Here is a 17,938-nt window from a genome sequence, read left to right on the forward strand (position 1 = left end):
TTCGCGAGAAATTCTGCAGGAATATTTTTTACGAAAAAAATTAAAGAAATTACTATAAATTCTATCAATAATTCTTCAACTTTCAAATGCTCACAATGAATTCATCTGAAGCATTTGTTTCCATGCCTCCAACATGTGATTCATAATCTTTTAAATTCTAAGATTATAGATTATAAGCCTAACACTTAATCATATAAATCAACTTGTGTAAGGTAAGTATTGTCCCAACTTATAAACTATTTAATTGTTTTATTTTCAATCGATGTGGGACTTAAAGTTTTTTTAAAATATTAAACTTATAAATTTAAATATTTTTTTTATTTTTCTTGCGGATTAAAATTTGCAAAAAAATCCGTAGAAAAAGTTACCTGCAAAATTTTTCTACCATTTAATAAACATTACTTGCGAATTTACTTTTGCAAGAAAATCTGCAAGAAACAAAATAAAATTCTTAAAATATTTCTGCAAATTTTTACCATGGAAAAAAATTTCTATGATTATTAAAATTGTAGCAAAATTTGTAAAAAAATATCTGTAAATTATTTTTCGCAAAAAATTTCTACGAATATTTTTTGTAGGAAAATTCGCAAAAAAATTTCTGCGAATATTTTTTTTCAGGAAAATTCGCAAAAAATTTCTACAAATATATTTTTCAGAAAAATTCGCAAGAAAATGACATTTTTCTAGTAGTGGTTATTCAATTGTTCCCATAGGTTGACATTGGGTAAAATTTTGTTGATTGAGTTGTTCTAATTTTTCCACAACCCCTTTTATAATTTGATGGCCCTCCTCATGTAATATACTTTGTTGTAGGCCTTCTATTTTTGTCTTTTCCTGTAGGCCCGTTTCAAATGTGTTACTCCCAGTTTTGTCTTTTTTTATTTGGGTCGAGATAAGCTCATTGTGTAACATATTCGTTGCCCTTTATATGATGTTATCTTCCTTGTTGTTGGGCACCACTCCTGCATATTTCTTTCGGGCCTCTTTACTTTGACCAATTTCGTTACTTGTATTCCCTCCCATGATTTCTCTTTCCTTTACCTTTTTATTAGTTGTTAAATGTTGAATTCTCCACTCATTTTCACCATTGGGCCCCACCTGCTCTATCACATCCATCTGTTTTCCATCAACATTCATCATTTTCTGATAGGACTTTAATACACCATTTCCTATCTCCTTACTCTTCGTATCACTAAAATGATGCAACAAATCATATACTATTTGATCCATCCTTCCCATCATACCTACTGTAATCCCATTTGTCAATTGTTTGATATTTATTTCCTACGCTATTCTGATTCATTTCCCTTTATCCATTGGATAACAAACCCAACTTTGATCCCTAGTAGCCATCGTATGTTGTCCTGTATCAGACTCCCTTTCGTTGTCACCCCGACCAACTCTCATGTCTACTTCTCCTTTTTCCCCCTCCATCATGCTCCTCAAAAACAGATGACACATACATTACTAGATCACTAGACATCGACGTTATTTCATTTGATGATCAGCACTATACCATTGTCTGCATTCACACTTATATGTTGTTTCTTGTGTTTCCCCCAACATTGATGCACTAAGCCACCAATTGTAATCATCTCCTAGACTACAATGGGAGCCTTTTTTTATATTCTTACAAGGCTTTGCACAAACTCAAGATTATCCATAGTTGTTGTATTTTCATCAACTTAATAAACTCCCTAAATGTTCCTACCAACTTCAAGATGTTTTCCACATCCCAAACATGGAAGGGAATACCCCCAACACAACAATCAGACCAATCTATTCCTCAAGCTTACTTTTGGAGTCCACCTTTGGAATGAATGAAAAAGTGATAATGCCTCATTCTCTCCATTTGCTTCCTCCATTAGTTCTTCTAATCTTTCTTTTTTAATGCATGTGATTAATATCATGTCATCCCCCATATATCTCATTTTAAACTCTTCCAAGCCATCCAGTACATCCATGTCCCTAACCTTTGATATATCATTGAGATTTTTTAATCTACCAACCCACCCCATATCTAAATTTCAAACTTTAAATAGGTTATGATTCAAACGTTAAGCTAGTAGTGACGTATGAGAGTTGGATAATATACACATAGCACTAAATTCAAACTATATTGTTGTTATTGTAGTTTTTGTAGATAAAAAAAAATTATATTCATTAATCAACTACATATTTCTCTATATGTCTAAAACAACAAAGGAAATCGTGGATATGAATTAAAATAGATTTTTATATGTTTAAATTTTACTGTATAAGACTGCAGAAGTTTTGCGTTTATCCCTCTTTTTATAGACATCAAATAACTTGGATCCTATAATTATAAAGTGAGATGAATACAAAATTTGTATGTAACCTATGTACATGATAGGATCCAATTATACTTTTGGTCTAATTTATATTGTTGATACCAAGTGAAATAAACTGAGTAAATTCATAAGAAGTAGGAACAATTGTCTTTTATTGGGTACATAGCAACAATTGTCCAATATACTACAAGTCTACAACTGATTCGGTTAACATTTTTTTAATTTAAACGTTTGTAATTACATGATAAATTATCAAATAAGTCATATAGTTTTACAAAATTCTTAAACAATTAGGATTTTCGCATTAGAATTTCACATACTAAATATTTATTATATATAATTAAAATTTAAAATAAATTATATGTATAAATAAATATTATATTTGAATATAAATTATATTTAAAATTTGTAAAAATAAATATTTTTAAACATATAAATTATATTTTAGAATTAATATAGATGATTTATATTTTTAATCAAGATTATTTTAATTATTGATAATTAATTTAAAAATATTATAATTTAAATTATAAATAATTATTATAAATAAAAAATTAAAATAATTTTTAAAAATACTTCCGTAGAAGAAAATTTTATTAAAAATCCTCTCTTGCACTCATGTTTAATATATAAGGATTGGTATTTCATAATTTAAACGTTTGAAATTTGTAATTAAATTTCTAAATTTTAATAATTTATATTTGAGATTTTAGCGGTTTCGAATCTAGAGATTCGGTTAAAATTTTGGTGCTAATTAAAATATCACTTTACTTCTATATGAGCAACGTGGAGAAATAAGTTGTACTTAATTATAAAAAAAAATCCAGAAAACTTGAAATATAGCAACTTGGTTGATTAAAAATAACACAATTATATAGGTCCATATAATTTGTTAGACTTTTCAAATAGGTCTCTACAAGGTTGGTAGAATTTTGACCCAAATGGTGGGACTTATTAAAAAAAAGCTTAAAACCAGGAGAACTTGTTTAAAATTTTATTAAGTACATGGAAACCAATATTAACTCAACTTGTTATATCTGTGTGTGTTAAGTTTCATGTCAATGTTATGAATTAATTAATACTGATCTAACAATGAATCGAAATTCATATAAGTTACAATTAGTAAAACGACTTATCTAGTTAATTTTGAAAACAAATCTCACTTTTTAAAATGAATGTTTCAAAAAAAAAAGTTTTTAATTATTGGATAAATTGTACTTTTGATATATTTTTTTTTGTGATATGCAATTATGGTCTCTTTAATTTAAAATAGAAATATTTAGTCCTTATTTTAAAATAGAAAAATTTAATCAAATTGATATTTATTAATTGTTAAATTTTAACATTTTTTTGTATTTGAGTAATGTAACACTTAATGACATGACATTCAAAGATAATAATCTAACAATGAATCAAAATTCATATAATTTACAATTAGTAAAACAAATTAGTTAGTTAATTTTGAAAACAAATCTCACTTTTTAAAATGAATGTTTCAAAAAAAAATAAGTTTTGGATAAATTGTACTTTTGATCCTTTTTTTTTTGTGATATACAACTGGTCTCTTTAATTTAAAATAGAAATATTTAGTCCTCCTATTTTAAAATAAAGACATTTAGTAAAATTGATATATATTAATCGTTAAATTTTAACATTTACTTATACTTGAGTGATGTAATACTCAGTAATATGACATTCAAAGATTAAAAAAATATAATATATATATATATATGCAAACAGTGAAGGATCCAGAAATTTTATATAGTGGGGGTTTAACGTAGTAGGTTAGGTGATTCAGTAGCCCAGAACGGGTCGTTCCCAAACTGGAACGGGCCGTTCCAAAGTACTGAATTGACCTATAAAATGTAATTGAGAACGGGTCGTTCCAGAGGGAGTACGGGCCATTCCAGACGGAGTACGGGCCATTCCGGAGGGAGTACGGGCCGTTCTTAATGGAGAATGAGCCGTTCTGGATGAGTCCTAGAACGGGCTGTTCTGATTTCAGAACGGGCCGTTCTGCATGTAAATTTTGTACTTGGTGAAGGGGTGCAGAACGGGCCGTTCTGGCCACTCCTGAACTTCTATAAATAGAGTTGGGTGGTTGAAGAGAAGAGGAGGTTTTTAGAGAGAAGTTTTAGAGAGAAGGACTCTAGACTAAGAAGCTTGCTTTGGGTGGATTGAAGTTCCGGGTTGAGCTTCGGAAAGGGAATTCCGCTTCTTGGCTATTCTGAGCCAATCTTCAGGTGAGGGAAGCTAGAATGTAGGTTGTTTAATTTCATGAGAGTTAGGGAAGCTTTATGCATGATGTTCTTTTGTTGAAATAGTTGAGTTGTTGGGTGCTTAAGTTGATTTATGCTATTTATATTGTGTAAGTTGACATGATAGATGAATTTTAAATATGTTGTATATTGTTGAAGTTGTTTGTAAAGTTGTTAAGTTGCTTATTGTTGTAAAGTTGTTAAGTTGCTTATTGTTGTAAAGTTGTCAAGTTGCTTATTGCTGTAAAGTTGTTAAGATGCCTATTGTTGTAAAGTTGTTAAGATGCTTATTGCTGTAAAGCTGTGTTGTTGAGTTGTAAACTGATTAAGCTGTGATGATAAGTTGTTGATTACTAGGACTAGGGGAGATGTTTTCGAAGTTGCTCATCCTATTGTGTGGATTGAGATAGTTGTGGTGCTCTGAGAGCCCAATTTTTTGAAAAACCCTCCTTGGGAGTTGTCCCTTGGAGTGGTCGTTGTGTTATTCTCCTCTAGGACCTATTTGATCTCGTGTGTGGGCAAGGTCGAGGCACACGTGTACAAAGTGACCACGGTATAGGGGCAAGGTCGAGCTATACCGATTATAAAGCGACCACGGTATAGGGGTCAGGTCGACCTATATCGATTACAAGTGGCCAATTTGAGTAAATTACGAAGTCGGGAACTTAGTTCCTAACCGAATACTATACTTCCTTATTTAAGTGGCAAAGTCTGAGAAACCATTATCGTGTTGTGGATTGATATCCAAATGTGTTGTGTTGTCGGTTTGGTAGGACCTAGTCACTTAGACTACTTACTATGTTGTAGGAGATCTCCGAGTCGAAATGCATGACGATGCATAAGTTGTTAATGAGTTGATTTGTTATTGATATGAGTAGTACATACGTTGTTATGTTGTTAACCTGTAATTGTGTTGTATGTTGACCTTGTTGAGGATGATGATAGTGCTGTTATATTGTAAGTTGCTTATTTGTTTATAAGTTGTGTGTTAATCTATGATATTGTTGAAGCTAATTGAAATTAAGTTGATAAGGTTGTTATATGCCATGTGTTGAAAAGATATTACTTTATGATGATTGAGTTGTAAATTATGAGTTGAGCTAATAAGCTGTTGAGTTGATTGTGTCGTTTAAAGTTGAAATGATATTTAGATGTATAGTTGTTATGTTGCATAATAAATTATTATGAGTTGTTTATTGTCTCTAGCTTACCCTTGCATGTTTCCATGTGGTTTGGACTGCGATGATCATACATTGTATGGGAGCAGGGCAGGGATAGACTGGAGATAGCTGCTAGAGGCCACAGGAGGTGCCTCGAGATGGATATTTTTTTGTAGGCTACCTTGTAGTAGCATATTATGTTGTATATAATTAGTTGATGTTGGTTGCTTGATTAGCAACTTGTGTTGTAAATATTTTATTCTACTATTATATATATATATATATATATATATATATATATATATATATATATATCTCAGTAGGGTGTAGTGTTGTTCGTAGTGTGACGGCCATGGCGGGTCGTTATATTTTTATGGTATCAGAGCTGTTCGAGTCTAGTGGACACTCTATGGGAGTGGTCCCTTTAGGATTTTGTTGCGTTAAACTCTGTGTTGTGTTGGATGTTGTGCTGCTTTGTGTTGAGTAGTTGAGATATAGTGTGTTGAATGAGTTGTCCATTTTATAGAAGATGCTTAGAACATGAGCAGATAGCCCATGCCATGGAGATGATGGCTATGGCTATGCAATAGCAGAATGCCTACTTTGTTAGGATGGACATTGAGAGAGCTGCGACTAGTGTCGCAAGACCAGTTGGGTCACAAGAGAGTCAAGTTTTGGCTAAGTTCAGGAAGTGTAGTCCTCCTTAGTGCAGAGGTGATGCAGATTCGGAGGTGGCTGGTCACTGGATTTGCGAGTTGGAGATGGTTTTTTTTTTCAGTTCTAGGTTGTTCAGAGGAGCGAAGCTCAACTAGGCAGAGTATTTTTGGAGAGGTACTAGTCAGATGCTGATTGACCGTGGAGTGCTTGTGGATTGGGTGTGCTTCAAGAGGGCCTTCCTTGAGAAGTACTTCCCAGTGAGTGTCAGGCACGCTCGAGAGGCAGAGTTTATGAGATTATAGCAAGGGAGAATGTCGGTGACCGAGTATGCTGTGAGATTCGGGCACTTGGCACACTTCTACACCCAAGCCACCTCTGAGGCTTGGAAGTGTAGGAAGTTTGTTGAAGGCTTGAAGTATGATTCAAGGAGAGTGGTGGTGCCTATGGCCATCAAGGAGTTTCCAGCCTTGGTAGAGAAGGCGAAGGTTGTAGAACGGCTAGAGAGCATCGGCAAGTCGACGAAGATTGTTGGTGGACCAGCTGGGTCCAAGAGTGGTGGTGGTTCTCAGAGGAAGTCTTATGATAGGCCCCAATCACAACAAGGGGGTCCTGTCACAAGGAAACTTATTGACATAGCTAGGATTGGGGATTAGAGTGGAGCTGCTACTCGTAGATGTTACAGATGTGGTGGACTTCATTTCATTCGTGATTGCCTCATACCGAGAGCAAGTGCTTTAGATGTGGCCAGATGGGTTACATGTTGACTAGTTGTCTTGTAGGCGCCAGACAGACCAGGAGTGCCCCGAGGGGTGATAGATCTTCTATAGCTGGAAGGGTGTTTGCCTTGACCGGAGTCGAAGCTTCCACTTCATCTGATCTAGTGAAGGGGAAGGGTAAAGCTATTGGTAAGGATGTGATGATGTTATTTGACTTAGGGCCTCCCATTCATTTATTTTATATACATGTGTTGAAAAGTTAGGTTTGCTTGTACGTAATTTGGGGTTGAGATTGATTGTGTCTGCGTACGCTTCTGTTTCTATTATTGCCTCTAAGATGTGTGTTGGTTGTTCCTTGGAGATGTGTGATAGGAAGTATAAGGTGAACTTGATCTGTTTGCCTTTAGTGGATATTGAAATAATCTTAGGAATGGATTGGTTATCTGCCAATCATATTCTTATAGACTGTGCCAATATGGAGTTGGTTTTTCCCTTAGAGGGAGGATGAATTATTGACTTTAGCTAGCCAAGCTGAAGTGATGTTGAGAGATGGAGTAGAGTGTTGTATTCTATTTGCTGCTGTGAGTGTGGAAATTGAGAATGTGATCAATAGGTAGGAGTTGTGAGGGAATTTCTGAAGGTGTTTTTGGATGAGGTGTCTGGGTTACCTCCTACTAGGGAGATTGAGTTTAGCATTAATCTGGTCCTTGGTGTAGGGATAGTGTTGGTTGTTCCCTATAGGATGGCCCTAACAGAGTGGTTGAATTGAAGTGTCAGGTGAAAGATTTGAAGAGAAAGATTGATTACTTCTCCTATGTTGGTGTTGCTTGATCCTAGTGAGCCACTTGAGGTGTGTTGTGTTGTTTCTCACCAAGGGTTGGGGTGTGTGTTGATGTAGAATGGGAGAGTAGTTGCATATGCTTTAAGGCAATTGAAGAATCATGAGAGGAATTACCATACTCATGACTTAGAGTTGGTAGTAGTTGTTTTACCTTAAAAGTATGGATGCACTATTTTCATAGTGTAGGATTTAACGTCTTTGGTGATTACAAGAAGTCTGAAGTATTTGCTTGATTAGAAGGAGTTGAACATGAGATAGAGACAGTGGATGGAATGTTTTAAAAGATTATGGATTTCAGTTGATGTATCACTCTGGGAAAGACAATGTAGTGGAAGACGCTTTGAGTAGGAAGTCCATCCACATGTCTAGTTTGATGGTGAAGGAGTTGGAGTTGGTTGAGAAATTCAAAGATTTGAATCTGTATGAGGAGTTGGCTCAAGACCACATTAGTTGTGGCATGATTACCATTTCTAGTGAGTTCTTGTAGCAAGTTGGTATGAAGTAGTTGTAAGATTTGAAAGTTGTGAAGGTTCTTAATTTGTTGGATACAGAGGAAGCAGTTGGCTTTGAGATGGGTGAAGATGGGATTTGAGGTTTAAGGGCAAAATTTGCCTACCTCAAGATTCTAAGTATAGAGAGACATTGTTGAATATATGGCGGCCTGTCTGACCTGTCAGAAGGCTAAGGTTGGGCACCAGAAGTCTGGTGGTTTAATTGTAGATGATGGAGATTCTGTAGTGGAAGTTGGATAGTATCACTATGAATTTTATTGATGGGTTGCCTAAGTCGACTAGGAATAGTGATGCTATTTGAATTATGGTTGACAGATTGACCAAGTGTGCACTTTTCTTGCCTGTCAATATTAAGTGGTCCTTGGAGAAGTTGACATAGTTGTATGTGATAGAAATAGTACGGTTGCACGGGATGCCTTCTTGTATTATTTCAAAAAGGGATCCAAGGTCCACTTCTAGATTTTTGGCAGAGTCTACACCAAGTCTTAGGTACGAGGTTGAGATTGGGTTCTACTTATCATCCACATCGGATGGTCAGACAGAGAGGACGATTTAGTCCTTGGAAGATTTGTTGAGGGCTTGTGTGCTAGACCACTTGGGGAGTTGGGAGGAAGTCCTACTACTGGTAGAGTTCATGTATAATAATAACTTTCATGCTAGTATCGGGATGACATCGTTTGAAGTCCTGTATGGTAAGAGGTGTAGGACTCCTCTCTGTTGGTACCAAGATAGTGAATCAGTGGTTGTGGGGCCGGAGTTAGTCCTACAGACTACTGAAAAAGTAAAGTTGATTCAAGAGAGTATGAAGATTGGCCAGAGTAGACAGAAGTCATATGCTGGTAAAATACGAAAGCCTTTGGAGTTTGCTGAGGGGGAACATATGTTTCACGTTTCACAATTGAGGAAGTATGTCCATGACCCGAGTCATGTAGTTGAGATGGGTGAGATTTAGGTCAAGGAGAACCTGACTTATAAGAAGAGACTGGTAGTTGTGATTGATTACAAGTTGAAGGAGTTGAGTGGTAAGTCCACTGGATTGGTGAAGATCTTGTGGGATGCAATTACTGGTGAGACTACTTGGGAGATTGAATAACTGTGTAGAGAGCGATATCCTTCTTTATTTCCAAGTAAGTCTATTTTCGAGGACGAAAATTCCTATTTGTTGGGGGGTATTGTAACGTAGTAGGTTAGGTTATTCAGTAGCCCAGAACGGGCCGTTCCCAAACTGGAACGGGCCGTTCCAAACTACTGAATTGACCTATAAAATGTAATCGAGAACGGGCGGTTTCGGAGGGAGTATGGGCCGTTCCGGAGGGAGTACAGGCTGTTCTGGATGGAGAACGGGCCGTTCTGGATGAGTCCCAGAATGGGCCGCTCTGATTTCAGAATGGGCCGTTCTGCATGTAAATTTTGTACTTGGTGAAGGGGTGCAGAACGGGTCATTCTGGCCACTCCTGAACTTCTATAAATAGAGTTGGGTGGTTGAGGAGAAGAGGAGGTTTTTAGAGAGAAGGACACTGGACTAAGAAGCTTGCTTTGGGTGGATTGAAGTTCCGGGTTGAGCTTCGGAAAGGGAATTCCGCTTCTTGGCTATTCTGAGCCAATCTTCAGGTGAGGGAAGCTAGAATGTAGGTTGTTTAATTTCATGAGAGTTAGGGAAGCTTTATGCATGATGTTCTTTTGTTGAAATAGTTGAGTTGTTGGGTGCTTAAGTTGATTTATGCTATTTATATTGTGTAAGTTGACATGATAGATGAATTTTAAATATGTTGTATATTGTTGAAGTTGTTTGTAAAGTTGTTAAGTTGCTTATTGTTGTAAAGTTGTTAAGTTGCTTATTGTTGTAAAGTTGTCAAGTTGCTTATTGCTGTAAAGTTGTTAAGATGCCTATTGTTGTAAAGTTGTTAAGATGCTTATTGCTGTAAAGCTGTGTTGTTGAGTTGTAAACTGATTAAGCTGTGATGATAAGTTGTTGATTACTAGGACTAGGGGAGATGTTTTCGAAGTTGCTCATCCTATTGTGTGGATTGAGATAGTTGTGGTGCTCTGAGAGCCCAATTTTTTGAAAAACCCTCCTTGGGAGTTGTCCCTTGGAGTGGTCGTTGTGTTATTCTCCTCTAGGACCTATTTGATCTCGTGTGTGGGCAAGGTCGAGGCACACGTGTACAAAGTGACCACGGTATAGGGGCAAGGTCGAGCTATATCGATTATAAAGCGACCACGGTATAGGGGTCAGGTCGACCTATATCGATTACAAGTGGCCAATTTGAGTAAATTACGAAGTCGGGAACTTAGTTCCTAACCGAATACTATACTTCCTTATTTAAGTGGCAAAGTCTGAGAAACCATTATCGTGTTGTGGATTGATATCTAAATGTGTTGTGTTGTCGGTTTGGTAGGACCTAGCCACTTAGACTACTTACTATGTTGTAGGAGATCTCCGAGTCGAAATGCGTGACGATGCATAAGTTGTTAATGAGTTGATTTGTTGTTGATATGAGTAGTACATACTTTGTTGTGTTGTTAACCTGTAATTGTATTGTATGTTGACCTTGTTGAGGATGATGATAGTGTTGTTATATTGTAAGTTGCTTATTTGTTTATAAGTTGTGTGTTAAACTATGATATTGTTGAAGCTAGTTGAAATTAAGTTGATAAGGTTTCTATAAGCCATGTGTTGAAAAGATATTTGTGAGACCCGCTGTTCCTTTCCTTTTTCACTCTCTTTTGTCGAAATAGTTGAGTTGATTGGGTGCTTAAGTTGATTTATGCTATTTATATTGTGTAAGTTGACATGATAGATGAATTTTAAATATGTTGTATATTGTTGAAGTTGTTTGTAAAGTTGTTAAGTTGCTTATTGTTGTAAAGTTGTTAAGTTGCTTATTGCTGTAAAGTTGTTAAGTTGCTTATTGTTGTAAAGTTGTTAAGTTGCTTATTATTGTAAAGTTGATAAGATGCCTATTGTTGTAAAGTTTTTAAGATGCCTATTGCTATAAATCTGTGTTGTTGAGTTGTAAGCTGATTAAGTTGTGATGATAAGTTGTTGATCACTAGGACTAGGGGAGATGTTTTCGAAGTTGTTCATCCTATTGTGTGGATTGAGATAGTTGTGGTGCTCTAAGAGCCCAATTTGTTGAAAAACCCTCCTTGGGAAGTTGTCCCTTGGAGTGGTCGTTGTGTTGTTCTCCTCTAGGACTTAGTTGATCCCGTGTGTGGGCAAGGTCGAGGCACACGTGTACAAAGTGACCACGGTATAGGGGCAAGGTCGAGCTATACCGATTATAAAGCGACCACGGTATAGGGGCAAGGTCGAACTATACCGATTATAAAGTGACCACGGTATAAGGGTCAGGTCGACCTATATCGATTACAAGTGGCCAATTTGAGTAAAGTACGAAGTCAGGAACTTAGTTCTTAACCGAATACTATACTTCCTTGTTTAAGTGGCAAAGTTTGCGAAACCATTATCGTGTTGTGGATTGATATCTAAATGTGTTGTGTTGTCGGTTTGGTAGGACCTAGCCACTTAGACTACTTACTATGTTGTAGGAGATCTCCGAGTCGAAATGCGTGACGATGCATAAGTTGTTAATGAGTTGATTTGTTGTTGATATGAGTAGTACATACTTTGTTGTGTTGTTAACCTGTAATTGTATTGTATGTTGACCTTGTTGAGGATGATGATAGTGTTGTTATATTGTAAGTTGCTTATTTGTTTATAAGTTGTGTGTTAAACTATGATATTGTTGAAGCTAGTTGAAATTAAGTTGATAAGGTTTCTATAAGCCATGTGTTGAAAAGATATTTGTGAGACCCGCTGTTCCTTTCCTTTTTCACTCTCTTTTGTCGAAATAGTTGAGTTGATTGGGTGCTTAAGTTGATTTATGCTATTTATATTGTGTAAGTTGACATGATAGATGAATTTTAAATATGTTGTATATTGTTGAAGTTGTTTGTAAAGTTGTTAAGTTGCTTATTGTTGTAAAGTTGTTAAGTTGCTTATTGCTGTAAAGTTGTTAAGTTGCTTATTGTTGTAAAGTTGTTAAGTTGCTTATTATTGTAAAGTTGATAAGATGCCTATTGTTGTAAAGTTTTTAAGATGCCTATTGCTATAAATCTGTGTTGTTGAGTTGTAAGCTGATTAAGTTGTGATGATAAGTTGTTGATCACTAGGACTAGGGGAGATGTTTTCGAAGTTGTTCATCCTATTGTGTGGATTGAGATAGTTGTGGTGCTCTAAGAGCCCAATTTGTTGAAAAACCCTCCTTGGGAAGTTGTCCCTTGGAGTGGTCGTTGTGTTGTTCTCCTCTAGGACTTAGTTGATCCCGTGTGTGGGCAAGGTCGAGGCACACGTGTACAAAGTGACCACGGTATAGGGGCAAGGTCGAGCTATACCGATTATAAAGCGACCACGGTATAGGGGCAAGGTCGAACTATACCGATTATAAAGTGACCACGGTATAAGGGTCAGGTCGACCTATATCGATTACAAGTGGCCAATTTGAGTAAAGTACGAAGTCAGGAACTTAGTTCTTAACCGAATACTATACTTCCTTGTTTAAGTGGCAAAGTTTGCGAAACCATTATCGTGTTGTGGATTGATATCTAAATGTGTTGTGTTGTCGGTTTGGTAGGACCTAGCCACTTAGACTACTTACTATGTTGTAGGAGATCTCCGAGTCGAAATGCGTGACGATGCATAAGTTGTTAATGAGTTGATTTGTTGTTGATATGAGTAGTACATACTTTGTTGTGTTGTTAACCTGTAATTGTATTGTATGTTGACCTTGTTGAGGATGATGATAGTGTTGTTATATTGTAAGTTGCTTATTTGTTTATAAGTTGTGTGTTAAACTATGATATTGTTGAAGCTAGTTGAAATTAAGTTGATAAGGTTTCTATAAGCCATGTGTTGAAAAGATATTTGTGAGACCCGCTGTTCCTTTCCTTTTTCACTCTCTTCTCATTCACTTCATCTCACTTTCTTCTTCATTCTCTTTGCCTCCTTCATTGATTTCCCTTTTATTCCTTGTTGTCTCAAGGTACTGATTCTTAGAGGTTGGACTTGCTGAGGTGTGGACGTTCTTTTCTTCTCTTCCCCGTTCAAGCTCTTCTCCATTTTCTCCCTTCCGTTTTTCTCTTCCCGGAGCTCGGATCTTCGTACCGAGGTAAGGGAAGCTAGGTTTATGGCTGTTTGCATTGGAAATGAGTTCATAAACTCATTGTGTAGCTGATTATCCGTTGATTGATGAGTTGTGGTGATGAATATCCATTTTTGGGTTTTTCCGGGGTGGGGTGAAAATTTGGGGATTTTCATGATTTGTGATTGCATGCTGAAAATGAGGTGTTTTTCGTGATGTTTGATGAAAATGTGGACTTTTGGATGGATTACATGTTGGTTTTCTGGCTGATTTTGCAAGATTTGGTGAAGTTTTTCGAAAATGGAGGGTTGCTGCTAAGCCTCGCGCTGAGCGTTGTTCTTCGCGCCGGGTGCGTGACCACCAGGTGGCTCCATTTAGACAAGCCCGTCGGGCGCAAAGGTGTATGCGCCAGGCGAGCTTGAGAATGGGAGCCTCTGAATGGCCCACGCTAGGCGTGACTTGGACCGCACCGGGCGCGTTGTAACATGTTTTGGGGTTTCTGGTGTTGCGCTAGGCACGAGTTTGGTCTTGCCGGGCGCGGAGGCTCCTTGGGAGTCTCTACCATGGGGGTGCCAGGCATAATTCGAATTGCGTTGGGCGCAAGGCCTTAGGAGGTCTCTGCCTTCCCCGCGCTGGGCGCGGGCTAGGGCATGCCAGGCGCGCGAGACTCCATAGAGTCTCTGCCTGGGCATGTGCTGGGCATAATTTTATATTGTGCCAGGTGCGGGAGAGCCTTGGGCTCTCTGGCTGGGTCACGCTGGGCACAGGCATTCTTACGCCAGGCGCGCTGGCCCCTGGTGCTCTCTGGTTGTGCCACGCCAGGCGCGACCATGAGTGTGCCGGGCGCGTGTGATGATGATGACTTATATGCTGATAGTTGTTAATTTTTGCTAAAATTGTTGCTAAATGTTGTTTGATGCTGAACTAAGTTGAAATTGATGAATATGATGTGCTGACTAGATGATAATGCTGAAAAATGTTGTTAAGCTGTAATAGATGTATAATGTCGTGCTGAGCTGAGCTGTTATTGATGATTTTAATGCTGAATTATAATATTGCTATATTATAGAATGATGAGCTGAGTTGTGAGTAGTAAGCTGTGTTGAATACTACTTAGTTGTGTTGTGTTGTGAGCTGTATTAGCTGAGCTGTATGTTGATTATTAGCCACTATTGTGATGCTGTTATAGCTACTATTATGGTGCTGTTATAGCCGCTAAGTCAGTGTTGTTATTGTCGCTATGCGGTGCTGTTATAGCCGCTAGACTGGTGCTGTTATAGCCGCTAGACTGGTGCTGTTATTGTTGCTATGCAGTGCTGTTATTGCCACTTTGCGGTGCTGATATTGCCGAATGTTGTGGTGTAGTATAAGCTGGTTGATATGCTGATAACTGTAGTTGTTTACATTCACATATTTATATATGTATGTTGATTTCTTATCACTAGCTTACCCTTCGTTGTTTCCATGGTGTTTGGACTGCAATGATCATACAATGTATGGAAGCAGAGTAGGGATAGGTTGGTGGCTAGTGGCAGGACTGCAGATGGCAGATAGGGTTGATTTCTTTTGATGTTTTGTTGTTTTAGCTACTGGGTGTAGTAGCATTTGATGTATTTTGTACACTTTAACTCTATCCAGACTTGGACCTTGTATATGTATATATTCTAGACCCTATATGTATACACTTGTTCCTTTCTGTGTGGTGTTTCTAGTGTGCTGTGCGGTGTGTAGTGACCAGCTGGGTCGTTACACTTTAATGGTATCAGAGCAGTTCGAGTCTAGTGGACACTCTGTGGGAGTGGTTCCTTTAGGCTTTTGTTGTGTTGAGCTCTGTGTTGTGTTGTCTTGCTGTGTTGTTTGTTGTGCTGATTACTGTGATGTTTTGTTGTGCTGTTGATTGTTGTTAGGTTTAGTTATTGTATACTGAAGATGCTGTTACTTTTGTAGACAATGACTAAAACCAATGAGCAGATAGCCCGTGCCATGGGGATGATGGTTATGGCTATGCAGCAGCAAAATGCTTATTTTGTTAGGGCGGAGGCTGATAGAGCTGCAGCTGGTGTAGCAAGGCCCACGGGGTCACGGGAGAGCCGGGATCTAGCTAAGTTCCGGAAATGCCATCCTCCACAGTTCAAGGGAGATGCAGATCCAGAGGTAGCTGACCACTGGATTTGTGAGCTAGAGAAAATCTTTACAGTGCTGGGATGTTCTCAAGAGAGGAGGCTGACATATGTTGTGTACATGCTAGTTGGGGAGGCTGAACATTGGTGGAGGGGTACCCATCACATGTTGACCGCTAGAGGAGTGGTTGTTGACTGGGAGTGTTTCAGGAGGATGTTCTTGGAGAAGTACTTCCCTGAGAGCGTGAGGCATGCCAAGGAGGCTGAGTTTATGCGGTTGCACCAGGGAGGGATGACAGTTTCTGAGTATGCGATGAGAATTGAGCACCTGGCTCATTTCTATTCGCAAGGTATAGCTGAGGCCTGGAAATGCAGGAAGTTTGCTGAGGGCCTGAAATATGAGCTGAAGAGGGTGGTGGTGCCTATGGCCATCACTGAGTTTCTGGCCTTAGTGGAGAAGGCGAAGGTTGTTGAGCGGTTAGAAGGTGGCAACCGTGTAATGAAGACTGCTGAGGGACCAGCTGGGTCCAAGAAAGGTGGAAATCAGAGGAAGCCATATGATAGGCCCCAACCACAACAAGGGGGTCCTGTCATTAGGCAACCTTTTGGTGCTACTAGTGGAGGGAGACAGGGTGGAGGTGCCACTCTTAGATGTTACAGGTGTGCTGGGCACCATTTTGTCAGGGATTGTCCATACACGGAGAGCCGATGCTTCAAGTGCCATCAGATGGGTCATGAGTCGACAAACTGTCCTCCTAGAAGCAGACCAGAGAAGGGTGATGCTCAGAGGGGTGGTGCCTAGAGAGGTGATGCTCAGAGGGGTGGTGCCCAGAGAGGTGATGCTCAGAGGGGTGATAGACCCACTACAGCTGGTAGAGTATTCGCTTTGACTGGGGCTGAAGCTTCTACTTCCTCAGATCTTGTGAAGGGGAAGGGTAGAGCTACTGGTAAGGATGTGATGATCCTTTTTGATTCTGGTGCTTCTCATTCATTTATATCATATGCTTGTGCTGCTATGCTGGGTGTGCCTGTGTGTGATTTGGGGTTGAGACTGCTAGTGTCGACACCTGCTTCTGCATCGGTAGTTGCTTCTGAGCTGTGTGCTGGCTGTCCGATTGTGGTGAATGGGAAGAAGTATAAGGTGAACTTGATTTGTTTACCTTTGGTGGATATTGACATAATCTTAGGGATGGATTAGTTATCTGCCAATCGCATTCTTATAGATTGTACCAATGGGAGGCTGATTTTTCCTCAGGTGGAGGATAAGCTGTTGATTTCAGCTGGCCAAGCTGAATCATTGTTGAGAGATGGAGCAGAGTGTTGTCTTCTGCTTGCTGCTTTGAGTGTGGAGATCGAGAGGGTCATTGCTGACATAGATGTGGTGAGAGACTTTGCTGAGGTGTTCCCGGATGAGGTGCCTGGGTTGCCTCTTGTTAGGGAGATGGAGTTTAGCATTGACTTGGTTCCAGGTGCGGGGCCAGTGTCGATGGCTCCCTATAGGATGGCTCCTGCTGAGCTGGTTGAGCTGAAAGGTTAGTTGGAAGACCTGTTTGAGAAACAGTTGGTGTGGCCGAGTGTATCGCCGTGGGGTGCTCTTGTGTTGTTGGTGAAAAAGAAGGATGGAGGTAGTCGACTGTGTGTTGATTACCGGCAGTTGAACAAGTTGACCATTAAGAACAAATATCCACTTCCCCGGATAGATGACTTGATGGATCAACTGAAGGGAGCATCTGTGTTTTCCAAGATTGAGTTGAGGTCAGGATATCACCAGATTAGGGTGAAGGAGGGTGACATACCGAAGACTGCTTTCAGGATTAGGTATGGTCACTATGAATATGTTGTGATGTCGTTTAGTGTGACCAACGCCCCTGCAATGTTCATGGATTACATGAACAGGATCTTCCGGCCGTTCTTGGATAAGTTTGTTGTGGTGTTCATTAATGACATCTTGATTTATTCGAGGACCCCTGAGGAGCATGGAGAGCACTTGAGGTTGGTGCTGGAGATTTTGAAGGCGAAGCAGCTGTACGCTAAGCTTTCAAAATGTGAGTTCTAGTTGGACGAGGTGAAGTTCTTGGGACATGTGATCTCAGCTGAAGGGATTGTTGTTGATCCGGCTAAGGTGGAGTCGGTGTTGCAGTGGGAGCATCCAAGAACTGTCACTGATATTAGGAGTTTTGTGGGTTTGGTGGGTTACTATAGGAGGTTCATTGAAGGA

General features: G+C 38.8%; 1 protein-coding gene across 1 annotated transcript; it reads left to right on the forward strand.

Annotated features, from left to right (window-relative positions):
• The first annotated feature begins 15,583 nt into the window (after positions 1–15,583).
• LOC145953828 (uncharacterized) lies at positions 15,584–16,522 on the forward strand. Its single transcript, XM_083067590.1, has 2 exons — positions 15,584–16,070; positions 16,173–16,522. Exons 1-2 carry the CDS (start codon positions 15,584–15,586, stop codon positions 16,520–16,522), a joined length of 837 nt encoding a protein of 278 aa, XP_082923716.1.
• Positions 16,523–17,938: the final 1,416 nt, after the last annotated feature.

This window comes from Cajanus cajan, chromosome 1, assembly GCF_000230855.2.
Source record: "Cajanus cajan strain Asha chromosome 1, NIPB_CcT2T_4, whole genome shotgun sequence".
Taxonomy (NCBI): Eukaryota; Viridiplantae; Streptophyta; class Magnoliopsida; order Fabales; family Fabaceae; genus Cajanus; species Cajanus cajan.